This window comes from Protopterus annectens, chromosome 13.part0 (genome assembly GCF_019279795.1).
Source record: "Protopterus annectens isolate FY-2018-M chromosome 13.part0, PAN1.0, whole genome shotgun sequence".
NCBI classification, from domain to species: Eukaryota; Metazoa; Chordata; order Ceratodontiformes; family Protopteridae; genus Protopterus; species Protopterus annectens.
This window is the reverse complement of record NC_056747.1, coordinates 169,284,668-169,303,350: the sequence shown is the minus strand read 5'-3', so window position 1 is coordinate 169,303,350 and position 18,683 is coordinate 169,284,668. Positions and strand designations below refer to the sequence as shown.

The 18,683-nt window shown below is 39.6% G+C and overlaps 1 protein-coding gene across 1 annotated transcript in view; it reads left to right on the top strand.

The window, feature by feature from the left end:
• ARHGEF18 (Rho/Rac guanine nucleotide exchange factor 18) overlaps positions 1-18,683 on the top strand; it is a 2,448,098-nt gene that overhangs the window by 2,045,262 nt on the left and 384,153 nt on the right. Inside the window, exon 25 of the mRNA XM_044090748.1 lies at positions 14,567-14,752. Coding sequence (XP_043946683.1) covers positions 14,567-14,752 — 186 coding nt within the window. The remainder of the gene's footprint in view (positions 1-14,566; positions 14,753-18,683) is intronic.

Here is an 18,683-nt window from a genome sequence, read left to right as displayed (position 1 = left end):
TGTGTGCACACTCTTAAACTATAATACTTTGTTGAAGCACCTTTTGATTTATTTACAGCATTCAGTCTTCCAGGGTACACACCTGCCATCGATTAAAGAGACCCTCTGATTAACCCCAAGTAAAGTACAGCTGTCTTAGTAGGATTTTCCTGACGTTTACTCAGTTGCCTGCTACAGCAAAAGCCATGGTTTGCAGAGAGCTAATAATGCATCAAAGGGATCTCATTGGTGAAAACTGTCAGTCAGGAGAAAGATACAAAAAAATTTCCACAGCATTGGATATACAATGAAACACATTGAAGACAGTCATCAAAAAGTGGTGAAAATATGGGACAACAGTGACGTTGGAAAGAACTGGACGCCCCTCCAAAATTGATGAAAAGACAAGATGAAAACTGGTCAGGGAGGCTGCCAAGAGACCTACAGCAACACTGAAGGTGCTGCAGGATTTTCTGGCAAGTTCTGGTTCTGTACTACATGTGAAAACAGTCTCCTGTATTCTCCATATGTCTGGACTATGGGGTAGGGTTGCAAGATGGAAGCCTTTTCTTACACAGAAAAACATCCAGGCCCAGCAAAAATTTGCAAAACAATACATTGTCTCCCAAAAGCATGTGAGAAAATGTGTTATGGTCTGATGAGACCAAGGTTGAACTTTTTGGCCACAATTCCAAAAGGTACGTTTGGTGCAAAAACAACACTTTGGATCACTAAAAGAACACCATCCTCACTGTGAAGCATGGTGGTGGCAGTATCATGCTTTGGAGTTGCTTTTCTTCAGCTGGAACTGTGGCTGTAGTCAAGGTGGAGGGAGTTGTGAACAGTTCCAAATACCAGTCACTTTTAGCCCAAAACATTCAGGCGTCTGCTAGAAAACTGAAGATGAAGAGGAATTTCACATTTCAACACTACAATGACCCCAAGCATACATCCAACTCAACAAAAGAATGACTTCACCAGGAGAACATTAAAGTTTTGGAATGACCCAGCCAGAGCCTAGACCTAAATCCAATAGAAAATCTCTGGGGTGACCTGAAGAAAGCTGTGCACAAGAGATGCCCTTGCAGTCTGACAGATTTGGAGTGCTTTTGCAAGGAAGAGTGGGCAAGTATTGCCAAGTCAAGATGTGCCATGCTGCTAGACTCCTACCCAAGAAGACTGAATGCTGTAATTAAATCAAAAGGTGCTTCAACAAAGTTAGTTTAAGGGTGTGCACACACAATGAAGTATTAGTTTAAGGCTGTGCACACTTATGCAACCAGTATAGTGTACATTTTTTATTTTTTCTCTTAACAGATTTGTTTTTCAATTGAATTGTACGGGTTATAGGTCACCTTAAAGGTGGGAAAAGTTTAGAAATGGTTTATTGTGGTCTCTTTTTTTATATCACAAAAACCTTGCATTTTAATAGTGTGTAAACATTTTATATCCACTGTATGTGTCTAGGTCTGGAAATCCTACTCCATTCTCTAGCATGATGTCCTAAAACTATTCTAGGCTTGTTCAGGTGCTATAAGAACTTCAGACAAATGTCATTAAATTGTTTAATGTGTACTTTAGAAAGAATGAATAATATTGTATAATGTGTAGTATTTTGGGAAAAATAAACCATTTCAATTAAAATCAACCTCTTTCATAGCAAAATAATAACTTATTGCAGTTTTTTATTATTGCTTTACTATTGTCTAAAATCTTTTTATACTTTTATTGTTTGGTGTTTCTTTGCAGTTGTGTGTAAGAGTAGCTCCTAAATATTGAATCTCTTTACTATCTTCCATCAGCAGGTTATTGGCTGTTTTACCTAGTTTTTCATGGGCAGGTATTAAGCATTTTGAAATAAATTGCCACTTCCATAGTCAGACATTGTAAGGATAGATTTTCACCTTATCTGTCATCTTCAGATCATAGTATGGAAATATTAAAAATAAGCAAGATTTATCAAGGAGGGTTCTTTTAAAAGATGCAATTAAATAAAAATAAAGTAAATAGATGCAGCAGGGTAGAAAAGAAGGATGTAATTGGGAGCACAGGGGTTAAGTAAGTGAGCCAGTAATGGTCATAAGAAGTGAAGGAAGAGAGAGTCAAAACATTGTGTGTTTGTGTAAATGAATGAGTGAGTGAATGTGTCAGGCCCCAGGTGTTCGATTCCTGTTTGTGTAAAGGGTAAATAATATGTGGCAGTACATTTTATTAAACAGACTTAAACTTAGGAAACCAGGGTCTTTTCAAGTAAGGTATGTAGAATAGTAGTAATTAAAACAAGCTTATTGTAACTGGCTATGAAATGGTTTAAAGTGGTGTTAAGTGCATGCGAATATAAAGATAATTATAGTTAAAAAAAAAAAAAACATGAAAACACACCCAAACGAATAAAGTAACCAATGTAAGAAAAATAAATTGAGCAACAACAACAAATCACTGGTTACACATGACAGAAATAAAACTCGTTTAATAGAAAAGTTAGTGCTTTCATCAGACTTCTAATTATAGTTTTTGCAGTTGTGGTGGTTTTAAAGACACTTGATCTGTTGAATGCTAACATCCAGCTTTTATGTTGGGCAAGAAAAGGATAGGAGTGAGAATAAAGACATTATACATAGTTATTGAGTGTTTTCTTACCATAATACACATAGTCAAATGGTCAGTAGTATGTCCTGGGAACTACAAAGTGGTAATAAGTGACCGCAGTAGCATTCTAGGCAGTATAAATGCTGTCTGTTATCAAAGTAATTGGAAAAGTATGTAATGCTAATACTGTACTGTAAATATGCTTGCTTTAATCAAAGCAATAAAATAATTTTAAAAAAGTGCAGACTGCACTTTAAAGGAAATAGCACATCTACACAGACCATAAGTAAGTGCAAACATTGGTAAATGTATATCTACTATCATTACTATGTTGTGATCTGAGGGAAGTACTTCAGAACCCGTTTTTTTTAAAAAAGGCATGATTGTTTTTTCCTTTTTCACCTTGTACCCCTGATGCAGTCAAATTTTACCTAGTCTTTTAAGCAACTCTTAAGGTTATTTAGGATTTTTTAAGTTTGCTTTATTTATTTTTTGGCCTCGTGTCTGCCGGCCTTTTAGATTATTCCAAGTTCTTACCCACCCATTTGCCAGTCACTGCATGGCTATGACACAGGTGGCCAACACTAAATTTATGCTGCATGTTCTAACCTTCCTCTGAGTATTGCATGGAAAGGCACTTTAGGTCTGGAAGCATAGGTGATGTAGCCCCCCCCCCAGTAAATCAGTGGTTTCATTAGGCTTTCATCTTCCCCCAATAATTCAGAAATGGTTGATAGGGACCCCTGAGATATACTACTCACGTTGTTGACCAGGCCACTTCATTCTTCTCCCTACCTGGCCAGCTTGTTCATAACCTGGGGCTCTAGTCACACAGGCCTGGCTACACCTCAGTCAGGGTTCATCCTTTTGTGTCACAGATATGGTTTTACTGGGACTTAAAAGAAATAGCTGATCTGATAGAAGCAAGGATGCAATTTCATAAGATAGGTCCCCAAATCTTTAAATAGATGTATTGCTACTGGGGAAAGAGCACTGAGTATTGCTAAAAAAGAGATGAGAAGCTAAAGAAGAGCATAGTTATGAATTCTGAGACCTGAAGAAGAGGCATTGGGGTAGCCAGGAGTATTCCATGAGGAGGTATTGCATTTACAATGAAGTCCCAACCAATTGAGCAACTTCGAGGAAGGTAAAAAAAACAGGTAGTTTTTTAGAAAAATGTAATGTCAATGATTTTGTAACTCTGAGGAAGGTAAAGTGCATGCTCATGTTACTGAGATATTTCATGATGGTTTGCTCCAGTCTCAGCCCAAGCTGTGTCTCTGTTGAATCTATAAAGATGTCAGTGTCCTGTTTCTGTTGGGGAAGTCATTATTTCCAAGTTTCTGATGAGGCTTTTAAAGGGAAACTATATTGGTTGAGAAAATCTTAATTGAACCATGAGGGTATATTAGAAGTGGCATTAAAGAAGTAGGAAGCCATTTTATGAAACAGATAAGCAAACTGAAAGCAGAAAATAACAGTGGTCCTCAAATGAGGTGACATCAAAAGTTAGAGAGAGATGTGACGTTTTAGGAGCTGTGAGGAAACCATGAGAAAAGAAGACAGGAGACTGATAAAGACTATGCCGACTTAGGAAAGAACAAACAGTTCTTAGGTCTAAAGACAAAACAATAACCATTTGAAATATTAGAACCCACTAGAGCAAGTCCCAAAATGCAGACGGTCAGTGGCTGAAGGAATGGACGTGTATACCAAGTTTGAGATGCCATTTCTCTGAATAGTCCCTTTTTGACTGAGGTGTGGTGATGTTGGAATTGGTGTGTGTGTGTGTGTATATATATATATATATATATATATATATATATATATATATATATATAGAGGTATGGCAGGTGCAGGGGAAGGGGGGTTTGCTTCCCTGCAAAAAGAAATTTAAAGGAGAAGAGCGGTTTTTGAGATCCACTCTTCTCTTGCGTTTTTGTTTTTTTTTTTTTCTTCATCTTGTCAGCACTCAGCATTTTGAGTACAGACATTTCATTAGGAAACCAGACAAAACAGTAAAGCAAAATAAAACTTATGGTTGTGCTTGCTGATAGAAAAGGGTAGTAAAAATGCAGTGCTTCTAAATGAAAACTAGTTAATCATTTGCAAAGAAGAAGCAAAGGAAGATTGCCAGTTACATCCAATTGAAGTGCCCAGGATAAGCAAGTCAATTCTAGTCCTTTCACTGATGAATGTATTGTACACTGTTTTTACTTATTTATGTATTTACAAGTCATTGCGTCCTGATGGGATTTAGCCTGCAATTCTTAGAATGCACAAGGGCAAATGCTGTACTACTGACAGTCTGCCACGTTACTGTTTTCCTTTCACCCTGGTTCTCCTTGTTTGACATTGATCCATCCCTCCAACTACGAATGCTTTTTCGACCCTCTTCCTTTGGTGCAGTCTCCATAAAACTTAGTTGCTTATGGCGTTTTTCAAGGGAGAGGAATCTTACTATATGCCTTTAAGTGAAAACCAGGAATCCTGGTGGTGTGTCAGGTCATAGTATTATTGGGGGTAGCATTTTTTTCAATTACGTCTAGCTTTTGCAACATTTCTAGGCTGTAATGACCTTTTTGCCTTCTGTTTTGTAACACTTTCAAGCTGTACGGGATTAGTATTTGAATATCTTCCTTCCACTGGCTTTACACTTGGGTGATGCTTTGTCCTAGCAGATAGTAATATTTTAGCATGCAAGTCTTTCACTTCCACAGGTACTGCTATTCAGGCTGTTCTGCCTCAACAAGCTGTAATATTTTGGTGTATAACAGATATTCTGGTCTTGTAGTCGACAACTTTATGTGCATCTTCTTTTCTTTTAATGGGTCTTTTACAAGTTGCCATGTTAAGAGTATGAGTATGTTGACATACCTGTTTAAATAGTGCATTCACTTCCTTTCATTCGCTCTCTGTTTTCAAACCAGTCTTGGTACCATTCTGGCTCTCCAGCAGTATATTTAGATCTTTGATGGTTCATAAACTTTATTGCATGGGTCAGATGTTTGTCCCCTCACACCCCATTTTTTTCCTAAGTTGGAACAAATAAATCAAAAACTCAGAAAACGTCACTTTAATGTCACGACACAAGATGGTATACAAATAATCCCACACACACAGCGCTTTCACCAAAAAACAATGGCTTCTTCAGAGTGGGAACAATTAATGCATCCATTTAAAAAGCTTGACATCAACAAATTTTAGCCTATCAGACTAGAAACAATTAAAAATATGAAGCTACACCTATTCATTATCTACACATAAAAAAAATTGTAAAAAGTTGTATATGTGAACTTTATCCTGTCCTGGTAGGTGCAGTTGCAACATGCACAAGTTGCAAAAGTTATTTTGTAGGAATGACCACAAGAAAATTAAAGGACAGGATCTCTGAACATGTAAGAGCTATCAGAACCAAAAAGCAGCCCAATGCACTTTATATGCACAGCACTTGTACAAATTAAATTTTTTTTTTGTTATAGGTAGGGTAATTGCAATTGATAGAGGTGGAAACTGTAAGTTGAAAGTAGAAACCCTTGAAATTAAATGGCAACTTAGACTCAACGCTATGTGTCCACCTGGATTAAATGAGAATGTTGCTTTATTACCTGTATTAAAAACAAGAGCAATTACCTTATGATTATTAGTTTAAAAATATATATATTTGTTTATTACTAGTTAAATTATTTTTGTGAAGTGCTAGTATATTTAAATTGATTTAGTATTAGTAAGGTTGTCTTCTTTAAGTTTGTATTTAACATTACTTGGTATTTAATATTCTATACTTAATTATTTTTACAGTAGAACAGTTGAAGTTCACAAACATATATATATTATGTATTCTTACAACTTTTAACAATGATTTTTTGTGTGGATAATGAATAGGTGTAGCTTCATATTTTTAATTGTTTGTAGTCTATGATGGGCTAAAATTTGTTGATGTCAACCTTTTAAGATGGATGCATTAATTGTTCCCACTCTACTCGGAATAAGCCATTGTTTTTTGGTGAAAGCGCTAAGTGTGTGGGATTATTTGTATACCATCTTGTGTTGTGGCATTAAAGTGGTGTTTTCTGAGTTGCTTGGGTCTTTTTTGATTTATTTGTTCCTGTTTTTTTTTCCCTGTGGGAAACTTTATTTTTTTTTTCCTAAGTTGGGCAGAGGCATTGTAGGATTATTTCATCATTGTTTTACCTACCTGCAGTTATAGAGTAGTTTATCAAGACATACTTTTCCCCTTCTTAATACGTATGTCTTTTCTGCAAGTTGAAATCAAGAGAGAAGAACAAGCCATGCTGTTTTTATTAAAATACACTAAAGAAAGAAAGAAACAGCCATGTTGTCTGTTGTGACGCCCGTGCCCTGGCACAGCAATCAAGGAGCCTCAATCCTCACCACTAACACCAGAGAGTGTCTGGGGCTGGTCGCTCCCTTGCTCCCCAGGTCCCCAATAAGACTCCCCACTGGCACAGCTATAGGGTCCAGATCTCAGCCTAGCTGGCAAGCTAAAACCTCCAGTACTCTTTCTCTGTCCAGCCAGTGCTTCATGTCCCTGCCCTAGTAGCTGACACAATCACACACACACTTAAAGATAAGTATTTATACAACTTCACAGACACTTTTGGGAAAGGCTGACACAGATTCTCCAGCTATGCCCCTTTACCCATACTATACAGTAGTAATTACTGCCACCACCAGCTAATATTTATCAGCTACTAAAAGGCTTTTAAAAGAGTGTCCAATTATTATTGTGCAATATTATTATCCAATGGTAAGTGTGACTAAACAGTCTTAAGACTTATTGGAAGGGCTTATTACAGGATCACTTATAAGCTTAATTATCTCTACATAAACCAGCCACAGTTGAAAAGGGTTTAAAAATATTTAATAATAAATACTAAAAACACAAAGCAATAGAAATACACCACAGTGCTATTCAAGAGTTCAGAGATCAAACAGAAGCTTAAAATAATTCAGTAGTACAGTTCTGATATAACAGAAAAAACACTTAGTCTAATCTTTATAGTCGTAGCTATTCCTACAAGAAAACATACTTCTAAGATAACTTACTTAAGACAACAGGCAGTGCTGAGTTAGATGTCCACGATCAAAATGCTTACAGTCTCTTTGAGCAATAGTTTTTAAAATCGCTAACAAACATTTCTGCTGGGCCCTCCCAGATTACATCATGTTTTTTGACACTTAGGTTTCCCAGTATATACATTTCATCATTTTGGCACTTTCCTGGTTCCCAGGCCACACAGAAGCTGCATTTACATTCTTTTATACTTAAAGCAATAAAAAGGACATTCCACATGTAAATTCTGTTCATTAACTTTAGCCTTAAAACAATAGAAAGAATGTGCTAGTCCAGACATAATGACCCCAAGCTCTGGAGATCAAAAGAACACACAAGACATGATTTTAATTTCAAAGAACAGATGTGAAATGCATGACTTAGTTTTCCTTAGTTTTCCTTACAGCAGATGGCAGTGTTGCTACAATCTTGAAGTTCAACATTTTACAGTATTTTTCTTTCATTTAAGAAACAAGCCTGTATTTTACATTTGTATTTACAAATGCCAGAATTATGTATCAAATTCTATTTGGCTAGGCTGGCAGCCTTCACTCTTCTCTACCAGTCTTCACATACACCCCCCCCCCCCCGGAGAACTCAAGCTAGTTTTTCAAGTGACCCTCGAGAAACACCGCTTGAGAGGGTTAGGTCTATCTGAGTGTACCTCACCCCGTTCCCTGTTTTGAGAGCCCATCTGCATTGACATTGCTAATTCCACTGCGGTGCTACACTGACATATATGCTTGCAACCCCAGGCTCCATCTTAGCAACTTGGCATTTTGCTGACTGGCGCTGTTTAACCATGTTAGAGGGTTGTGATCTGTCATAACTGTGAATTTCCTTCCATAAAGATAAGGCTGAAGTTTCTGCAGTGCTCACACTATGGCTAGACATTCCTTTTATACAGCTGCATAGCATTCCCCCTGGGTTGGAGCCTACGACTAAGATAAACCACTGGGTGCTCTTCCCCCTGTGAAGAAATCTGGCTAAGTACAGCCCCCACCCAGTGGTTTGAAGCATCCACCTGCACAACAAATTCTTTGCTGTAATTTGGACTGGCTAACACAGGGGATCCTCCCAAAGCTTCTTTAAGCTTCTGGAATGCCTGTTCACATGCTGTGTCCACACTACTTTATCTGGCCTGTTCTTCCTTGTCAGGTCTGTGAGGGGAGCAGCTATGGTACTATAATTGGGAACAAACTTTCTGTAGTACCCTGCTGTCCCTAAGAATGCCCTCACCTGCTTTTTTGTAACAGGTGCAGACCATGCCTGAATGGCTTCCACTTTGGCTGGTTGTGGCCTTATCTTACCACTCCCCACTCTATGCCCTAGGTAGGAGACCTCTGCCATACCCACCTGACATTTGCTCTGCTTAATGGTCAAACCTACCCTCTGTAGGCTGCCCAGCATCTCCCTGACATGCTGAAGGTGCTCTGGCCAGGAATGGCTATAGATAGCAATATCATCTAGGTAAGCAAGGGCAAACCCTCCTGCTAGGATATGATCTACCAGCCTCTGGAAAGTTGCTGCAGCATTCTTCATCCCAAAGGGCATTTATGTAAACTCATACAAGCCAAAAGGAGTCACAAATGCTGACTTCTCTCTAGCACTGGGAGTCCAGGGCACCTGCCAATAACCCTTGATAAGATCAATGGTTGTAAGACACTTAGCCCCACCCAGCTGCTCTAGGGCCTCATCTGTCCTAGGCATGGGGTAAGCATCCAACTCTGTGTGACTATTTAATTTTCTGTAGTCCACACAGAACCTGGTGCTGCCATCCTTCTTTGGCAAAGCACCACTGGAGAGGCCCAGGGACTGTTGGAGTCTTGTTTCACCCCTAGTTCCAACATCTCCTGTACCTCTTCCCTCAGTGTCTGTCTGACTCTTTTAGGCACCCTATAAGGGGCCTGCCTAATAGGCCTTTGGGGACCTGTATCCACCTGGTGCTGCACCAGGTGGGTGCACCTTGGTTTCCCAGTGAACATGCCCCCAACTTCCTGCAACACTGCTCGGATTTCTAGAACCTGGGTAGGAGATAGCTGCTGGGTTATTGCTACCCCTTCCACCGAGGTGTCAGCCCGAGCCTCACTGAGGAGATCAGTCCCCAGGTCTCCCTCAGACTCCTCCTGTAATCCACTGCAAATGCTCAGCACAAGGGCCTCCCTATCATGGTAAGGTTTTATCATGTTAACATCGTACAGTTTGTGCCCCGGCCTTCTGCTTAGCAATTTCACCATGTAGTTAACATCGCTTAACTTTCTTACCACCTTGTAGGGTCCCTCCCAAGCTGCTTGCAGCTTGTTGTGTCTGACAGGAATGAGAACAATTACCTTCTGCCCCACAGCATACTCTCTAGCTCGAGCATTCCTGTCATACCACACCTTTTTCTGTTGTTGGGCATCTGCCAGGTTCTCCTGGGCCAAGTTCATGAGTTCCCTGAGCCTTGTCCTGAGGTTTAGGATGTATGCCACAACAGACTCCTTGTGAGACTCGCACTCACCTCAAATTAAATCTAGAGGTCCCCTCACCCTATGCCCATACAGCAACTCAAAGGGTGAAAAACCTGTGGATTTCTGAAACAAGCAAAAGATGGGGCAAATAGTTGTCCCACTCCCTCTTAAACTGATCTGCAAATGCCCGTAGCACGGACTTGATTGTAGAGTTTAACCTCTCAACAAGACTATTAGTCTGGGGATGGTAGGGGGTGGTCTTCATGTGCTTCAAACCCACAGGACTTCCACAGACAAGCCAGCAGGTCTGACATGAAATTGGCGCCTTGGTCAGTCGGTATTTCTTTTGGGAAACCTACCCTGCTGAAAATCTCTAACAAAGCATTTGCCACCTTCTCTGCCTCAATGGAGGACAAAGCCACTGCCTCAGGGTATTGTGTAACATAATCCACTACCACTAGGATATACTTTTTCCCTGTGAAACTTGGGGTACTCAGCGGACCCACAGTATCCATAGTTACCCTCTGAAATGGCTCCTCAATCACAGGCAAAGGCATCAAAGGCATTAAATCGACTAGAAATGTCCGAAATGTTTGTTAGTACTGAAAAGTAAAAAGAAAACTAGCATGATATACTTAAAGGTGTATACCATCATAACTAGGATGGGCAAAGCAATAATCCATTACTAGAGATCTTTGCTAACATTGCTGGGAGGAGGTGGAGAAGTACTGGTAGAATTCCTTAACATACACTATAAAAACTCTTAAGTGTACTAAAACCTTTGAGTCGTTAAAATATTTAAAAGTTTGGAGATCAAAAACAAATGTTTCTCCTTACTGCAGTCTCATTTGGTGTGTATTCTGTTATATAAGGCTTAGGCTTAACATTGATATGTTTATTTTCCACAGTATCATATAGAGTAGTGAGAAAAACTCCCTTCTGCCTAACAAAAGAGGATATATGATAACTGTGTCAAGGGTACACGCAAACACCATTCATTACAAAAACTAGTAACAAAACCTACAGTAGATATAGAAAGTGTGCACACCCCTGTTAAAATGCCAGGTTTTTGGGATATAAAAAAATGAGACCACACCAAATAATTTCAAAACTTTTCCCACCTTTAATGTGACCTGTACAATTCAATTGAAAAACAAACTAATCTGTTAGGGGAAAAAATATAAAAAATTAAAAAATGTACAGTAAGCTGGTTGCATAAGTCTGAGTACCCTTAAACTAATACTTTGTTGAAACACCTCCTGATTTAATTACAGCATTCAGTCTTCTTGGGTAGGAGTTCAGCATGGTTGACTTGGCAATATTTGCCCACTCTTCCTTGCAAAAGTGCTCCAAATCTGTCAGATTGCGAGGGCATCTCTTGTGCACAGCCCTCTTCAGCCCACCCCACAGATTTTTTATAGGATTTAGGTCTGGGCTCTGGCTTGGCCATTCCAAAACTTTAATTTTGTTCTGGTGAAGCCATTCTGTTGTTGATTTGGATGTATTCTTGGGGTCATTGTCATGTTGAAAGGTGAACTTCCTCTTCATTTTCAGCTTTTTAGCAGATGCCTGAAGGTTTTGGGTTAAAAGTGACTGGTATTTGGAAGTGTTCATAATTCCCTCCAGCTTGATTAAAGCCCCAGTTCCAGCTGAAGAAAAGCAACCCCAAAGCATGATACTGCCACCACCATGCCTCACCCTGGAGATGGTGTTCTTTTGGTGATGCGAAGTGTTGTTTTTGTGCCAAATGTAGGTTTTGGAATTGTGGCCACAAAGTTCAGCCTTGGTCTCATCAGACCATAGCACATTTTTCCACATGCTTTTGAGAGACTTGATGTATTGATTTTCAAATTTTAGCTGGGCCTGGATGTTTTTCTGTGCAAGAGAAGGCTTCTGTCTTGCAACTCTACCCCATTGTCCAGACATGGAGAATACAGGAGATTGTTGTCACATGTAGTACACAACCAGTACTTGCCAGAAATTCCTGCAGCTCCGTGAGTGTTGCTGTAGGTCTCTTGGCAGCCTCCCTGACCAGTTTTCTTCTTGTCTTTTCATCAGTTTTGTAGGGATGTCCAGTTCTTTGCAACATCACTGTTGTCCCATATTTTCTCCACTTTTTCATGACTGTCTTCACTGTGTTCCATGGTATATCCAGTGCTGTGGAAATTTTTTTGTACCCTTCTCTTGACTGATGCCTTTCAACAATGAGATCCCTTTGTTGCTTTGTAAGCTCTCTGCGAACCACGGCTTTTGCTGTATCAGTCAATTGAGTAAATATCAGAAAAGTCCTACTAGGACAGCTGAACTTTATTTGGAGTTAATCAGAGTCTCTTTAATTGATGGCAGGTTTGTACCCAAGAAGACTGAATGCTGTAATTAAATCAAAAGGTAATTTAACAAAGTATTAGTTTAAGGGGTGTGCACACTTATGCAACCAGCTTATTGTACGTTTTTTATTTTTTATATTTTTTCCCCTAACATATTTGTTTATTTTTCAGTTGAACTGTATAGGTTATAGGTCACATTAAAGGTGGGAAAAGTTTTAAAATGATTTATTGTGATCTCATTTTTTTATATCACAAAACCTGGCATTGTAACAGGGGTGTGTACACTTTTTAAATCCACTGTAGGTTTTGTTACTAGGTTCTGTAATGAATGGTGTTTGAGTGTACCCTTGACCCAGTTATCATATATCCTCTTTTGTTAGGCAGAAGGGAGTTTTTCTCACTCAGTGTCACGATTAAAGAACATTTTACACTGTTTTTGTGCATCTGTTTTCATAAAATGTGCACAGCTTACTCATTCAGTCATGCCAGAACAAAATGGTTAGCATATCGTCAGCACACTGGAAAACAGAAATGTTTTCTAAGTCCTTTGTGTTGTGGTTTTTACAGTCCAAATTCATGTGTACTTCAGGGCAGACTGAAACTCTGTCCAGTGGCCTATGTTCCAGTTGAAGATTCATAGCAAGGACAGCAAACAATTAACATTGCTTACTGAAATTCATACAGCTGCACTCTTCCAAAATGGAAAAAAAAAATTGTCACTGCGAGTAGTAACAGTTGCATAAAGCAAAGCTCTTTTGTAGACACTCAGTGAACAGGAGAGACAAACTTACTTTGGCAATGCCATTTTGTCACACCTTGGGTCTTGAAGCATGGATTTCTACCAAAATTCCAACTGCATACTTCACCAATGTAAGTTCCAAGAAGACATTGGAAGTAGGGCATGCTCAAAACTCAGGTTTATTCAGATTCTGCAAACTAAAATGATCACACTTGGCTTAAGTGATTCTTAAATGAGAAACCACCTTCCTGGACTTGGACAGCTAGGCTACTCTTTTTTATACTGTAGTAGTTGGCATTTAAGACCTTGTGGTTTGGTTAATTGCTGCGAGGATGCGTTTATACTCCCTATTATCAGAGCACACTTAAAGGCATATACATATTTCTATAACCACACTGTTACTATCTATACTTGTATTTTTTCATGGCAGTTTCTATCCTTATTGTTATCAGGTCTGACGTATGAGTTTAGAAGGTGATACAGATGTCTTAGAGGAACTGAAATGTTCCTGTCTTAAAAGGACCACTGCAGAAAATAAATTCTTAATATTCTTTCATGCTAAACTTTATGAAAGTTAGCATTAGATTACAATGATGGCTCTGTTCCCTCACTTTACATCTTTCTTTGTACAACATGAGTGCACCGAGGCAGGGGTAGAGTAGTAGAAATTAGACTTCTGTTTGCCAGGGAAACTTTCGTAGGAATTGGGGCAGTCTTTTCCCCTTGGCTAATTGGATAAGGAGTTTCATCTTTCTCCCAAATACATTTTTTCAGGGTGTCTCCTAATAAAATAGTCACCTCTTTAAGGAGGGCTTAGCCTTTACTGTTAAATTTTTTCCCACATGTATCTAAATAACCTCAGTAAAATTGTAATGCTTTTGTGGCATTTTGTACTGCAGACTACTCTGCAAATCTGATTCTGTATGTTTACGTTACAGATATGTAATTTGCAGTGCTGGATAGCGTCTTCTGACATTTTTTCTTTTATCCCTATGTAAAGATAGCACAGCATTATCAAATTGTTTTGTTTCATGAATCTGACTATAATTAGGATCATCTCTGAATGATTGTTATTGTAAGTAATAGTAAAATTATGTGTTTTGTGGGATATTTTGATCTGTAGAATATACTGATCATGCCAACACCTTTGATGCCATCTGTACAAGCTGATGTTGTGAAACTACCTATTGGTTTACCTAAGGAATATGTTTACAACAATGACACACTTTTAAGTTTTAATAATTGTAGTAGGGCACTATTGTATTGTACTTAAGACACTGGTAATGAATGAATAAATGTCAGTTACCTCCTAAGTTAGAAAATGTGATTCGTAAAACTTGAAGCATTTTTGTTTAATGCTGATACTGCATGATTTACTACAATTCTTTTTTTTTTTTTTTTTTAGATCGGTTAAGTTTGAAGGATAAGTTGATTGCCCAAAGTCTGAATGAAAAGCTACAGATTTATTCTGAAATGTCAGAAATTAATGGACCTGAAAATGTTGGTCCTGGGGCACGTTCCAGGGCTTTACTTCGTGGAGATTTAGAAAATCTGCAAGGAGAGTCTCTCTTAAAAGCTGCAGTCACAGAGGGTAAGTGAGAGAAATAGCTAAGCTGACGTGTTTTTCTATCCATAATATCATTTTTATTCCAAGTAGATATTTTTGAGTCATCAGTTGTAAATGCCAGTTTTTGTAAGTGCAGGGAATGTCAAACAATCCTCTGGCAGAAGTCAGCCACCCAGTTGGTATACTGAGGAATGAAAGTGTTACTGTGACCCAGGCAGCCTAGGTCTGATTAACATTTTGGGTGCCTTTTAGAGTCTGAGAGTGGTGAAGGGGATAATGAGGAACCTCTCTTCTTGCAGGAACGGTGTGGGTTCATGCTGCCTGGGAATATATGTTGGTGATACCAGAACTGTGTAGGTCTTGGGGTGTCTCCATTACTTTGAGAGCTGGTAGCAAGTGTTCATGCAACTGTCAAATCATAAGCCAGGATCCACAGATTAGCTGTTTATATTGCAAAAGGAAGGAGCTTGAGGTACAGGTTTCCTGCATGTACCAGGGTTTAAGCCAGGCCTCTTGAAGGCAGTGTACGTAAAATCTCAAGGCCTGTCTTAGCATAGTCAAAGTGACTGGGATAGAGGGTGGCTAATTCGTATGCTACCAGAATGGTCTCTCATCTGTGTTCAGACTGGAGTGAGCAAAAGTTAGGAAGCAGGAAGTTGCGCTTTTGGCTATAGAACCTGTACCCTGACAGCTATAATTCCCAGTACTTCAGTGGCAGCCCCCTGTGTCTCATGTTGTGAACTCTGTGTCTGTTATGAAATTTGTTTACCCCTCATTATCTTCTGGTGGCCACAAGAGAGGCATTATTGCACTGCCCATTCTTGGGTGCAGGATCTGATTGGTGGGTACTATTCTGTCCTGTGCTAGAACACAAAATGTCTGGTCTGTCACAAAGCAGGCCCTGAAGTAGTGGCCATGTGTCTAAGGTTGATGGAGCCTTTGCCTCCATCTTGAGTGAAAGGGTTGTAGATGATGGTTGGATGTGCTCTTCCGTGCCCTCCAGTGCCTCATGTTTTGGAGCTTGTTCAGTGGGATGTAACTGAATGGATGAGGAAGTGTAGATTCCATGAATACCAGCTGATAATGGTGCAGGGCTGTACACTCATTTCCTCCACTGAATGCTTCCTTACTTCTAAAGGGTCCTTCATTCACTATATGTGTACATCTATCTCAATATACCTTTTACATGAGAATTTCTTCCACCCTATCAGGGTCCACCTGGGTTTGGTGTGTAAAGGAACTAATGTTCTGATCTCTTGACTAGTTAGGCATAGTGAATCCTCTAAATCTGACAGCGCACTGCTTGGGTGACTTGTGTTTTGGAGAAATTCTGAAGCTCATGAGGTCCTCTGTGGTCCTCCTCTTTATTGAATGAAGTGCACCGTCACCAGGCTGTTCTGGATGCCTTTTTTTTAAGCTGGGGGAGATGGGTATCCTTTCTTGGCGATTCCTTTAAGGAAGTAATTGAGGAATTTCTGAAGAGGGGACTATACTAACTGTTAAATGCATGGCACTTCTGCTTGAGTTCTTCTTATTGACTAGTTTGTCCCATCCTGATGAATGATGGGAACCTTTATGCTTACAGAGAAAAGTCACCTAAACTTTAATTAGTCGTGCTTCCATATGCATCTCCTGCAGTTTTCCAAGGAGGAGTAGTTTTCCTAGGAAAAGCTAAAGCAGTCTTGATGACCATGCAGGACTGTGGAGCATAGGCCCTTTCTCTGGATTTTCTCCAGCTGAGATAATTGTCACTATGGTTAAAAAGGGCTCTGTCTTAAAGATTGTTGACCAGCATCTATCAAGGACTTCGTCAACAGGTCAGTTAGTGTTACAGAAACTGGTGGCCCAGTTCCATTCTGTCTGCCTCTGAAATACACTGAAGCCTATGTCAGTCCTAGAATTAGGTTTAGATTGTCCCTGTCCCTGGTTCAAGTAAACACCTGGTGTGTGTGTGTGTGTGAGGGTAAGGTACAGGAGGTCGCTTCATGTTTGACCTAAGCAACATTGATAAACACATCCAGGACACCATGTTTCATACTGTGATACTCCAGTATTGATGACATTGTTAATGTCAGATGCTTACTAACACGTCACCATTTAGGAACCTCATGGGAAAGATTTTGGCACTTTAGTGTTTGTCATCTCCATCTCTAGTATAAAGTGCTGACGTTTGGCCTGTTGTGTATATGTGAAGCTTTTATTAGGTGCACGGTTGTATTTGTCAAGACTGTTTAATAAAAATAACTCCTGATGCCAAACCTGGATGAACTTGTGAAGATAGCCCATTCAGCAATTGCCCTTAAGCAGCTCCTACTTTGGTCTTGTCGTGGTTGCAATTTTTGGGGTGATCACCATTTGGTAGAAGGCAGTCCTGCTTCCCATGCAGAAGATTGCCTTTGTCAGGGGGGAGTTGTATTTGTTCTTGTGCTGACCCCATTTGGTAGAAAGCAGTCCTGCTTCCCATGCAGGAGATTGCCTTTGTCAGGACGGAGCTGTATTTGTTCTTGTGCTGACCCCATTTGGTAGAAGGCAGTCCTGCTTCCCATGCAGAACATTGCCTTTGTCAGGGCGGAGTTGTATTTGTTCTTGTGCTGACCCCATTTGGTAGAGGGCAGTCCTGCTTCCCATGCAGGAGATTGCCTTTGTCAGGACGGAGCTGTATTTGTTCTTGTGCTGACCTCATTTGGTAGAAGGTAGTCTTGCTTCCCATGCAGGAGATTGATTTTGTCAGGATGGAGCTGTATTTGTTCTTGTGCTGACTCCATTTGGTAGAAGGTAGTCTTGCTTCCCATGCAGGAGATTGCCTTTGTCAGGATGGAGCTGTATTTGTTCTTGTGCTGACCCTTTCTTCCCAAGAATAAGGCTCAGAAGACTATAAACTTTGCCTGAGTTGAACAGCTATTCATGCTCAGCTTTACATCCTGCATCTGATGATGGTCACTGTCTTGACTGTTAATGTGGCATGTATCCATTTAAGGTTGCTTCATTGAATATTTTCTTATAAGTAGTTATGTTAATTTTGGACATGTTGCTGAAGTGAAGTCCTTGCTTTCTGCTTTCCGGGTTGGTGGATATGTCCTGCCAGCCTTGAGTTAGGTATGTTTTCCCCCTGTCTAATTGTATTGCAGGCTGTTAGAATGGATACCTCTTTTGCAGGTTGGGAGGGGCGCCTTGAGCCAGCTGTGGTTGGGGTGAGGTAGAAAATTGGAGAGGTTACGTCACATCTTTGTTTTACGCATGCATGCAATAAAGAGGTGCTTGAAGCTGGGAGGTCAGACAGTCATATAGAGTTTGGTACCTTAACAAGCACTCGTAAAGAGCTACTGACCAAGCCTTGTTTTTCTTAATAATTCAAAATTCAGGGGAAATCAAATAGTATCATGGTCACCCTGGTGCATGTTTTCAGTTCGTTCTTGGAGTTGTGCCTTCATCTTGCCTGTGCACAGCAGATATTTTTAGACAGAATCATCACAGAAATTGATATGGTCATGCACAGGGAGAATGCGGCTTATTCAAAGTTCCAACTCCTTCAGCAGGACAAAGGAGATGGGTATCAGATGCATTCTTCCTAGTCTGAAAGTTAAGGTTATGGTATGACGTTCCATCATTCCTTTTGATATCTTTCAAGCAGGATTATTTATTTATTTGACATTTGATTACCAGGAAAGTCCAACTGGGTATAAATCTTATTTTCAGTAAAGGCCTGGAGGGAAAAGCTCCACAAGACATAATACTAATTGTATGCATACGATCTTGGAAACCTACAGGTAGTAACAGAAAATTACAATAAATTACATAAATGAGATCAGTACAGAAAACACAGCATGATTACATCAGAGACAGGCAAAAACATGCACATGCACAATTTTTTATAGACATATATATATATATATATATATATATATGTATGTATATGTATGTGTGTATATGTGTGTGTGTGTGTATATATATATAT